Here is a 508-nt window from a genome sequence, read left to right as displayed (position 1 = left end):
TTCGTAGGTGTTGGGACCTGGTGGTGTGACAGTGAGCGGGGACCCCTCCAGGCCTGGTGTGTCCCCCCCCTCACCACGGGTGCTGGCCCAGCATCACCCAGCGCTGCCCCTGGTGGGCAAAGCTTGCTCGGTCCATGAGCAAGGCTGGAGCAGCGCCACTTGCATGGGATGCTGAGGACACCTGGTGGGTGGCTGCTGCAGGGTGCTGGCACCCAACCCGTCACTGCCACCCCACCACCGCCTGCCTGCACCCAGCGGGCGAGCCGCTGCCACCCTCACCATCGTAGTCGGGGAAGCCCTTCTTGATCTTCTCCGTGAAGACGTCCTTCTTGTTGAGGAAGAGGACGATGGAGGTGGTGGCGAAGTAACGGTGGTTGCAGATGCTGTTGAAGAGGTGCAGGCTCTCGTGCATGCGATTCTGTGAAGGGACACAGTCTCATCAGCTCCATGGTGACCCCCCATGCTGAACCCCCAGGCTGTGATGTTAATGAACTGGGGGGGGGGGGGG

The 508-nt window shown here is 63.2% G+C and overlaps 1 protein-coding gene across 1 annotated transcript in view; it reads right to left on the bottom strand.

Annotated features, from left to right (window-relative positions):
* Positions 1 to 279: 279 nt before the first annotated feature.
* Positions 280 to 508, bottom strand: part of LOC104530845 (guanine nucleotide-binding protein G(t) subunit alpha-1-like) — a gene marked incomplete at its 3' end in the record, with an annotated part of 3,457 nt that continues 3,228 nt past the window's right edge. The window contains exon 7 of the mRNA XM_010175552.1: positions 280 to 438. Coding sequence (XP_010173854.1) covers positions 280 to 438 — 159 coding nt within the window. The remainder of the gene's footprint in view (positions 439 to 508) is intronic.

Source organism: Antrostomus carolinensis, unplaced genomic scaffold, assembly GCF_000700745.2.
Source record: "Antrostomus carolinensis isolate BGI_N321 unplaced genomic scaffold, ASM70074v2 scaffold36339, whole genome shotgun sequence".
NCBI lineage: Eukaryota > Metazoa > Chordata > Aves > Caprimulgiformes > Caprimulgidae > Antrostomus > Antrostomus carolinensis.
Note: the sequence above shows the minus strand (reverse complement) of the source record. Positions and strands in the feature narration are given on the sequence as shown.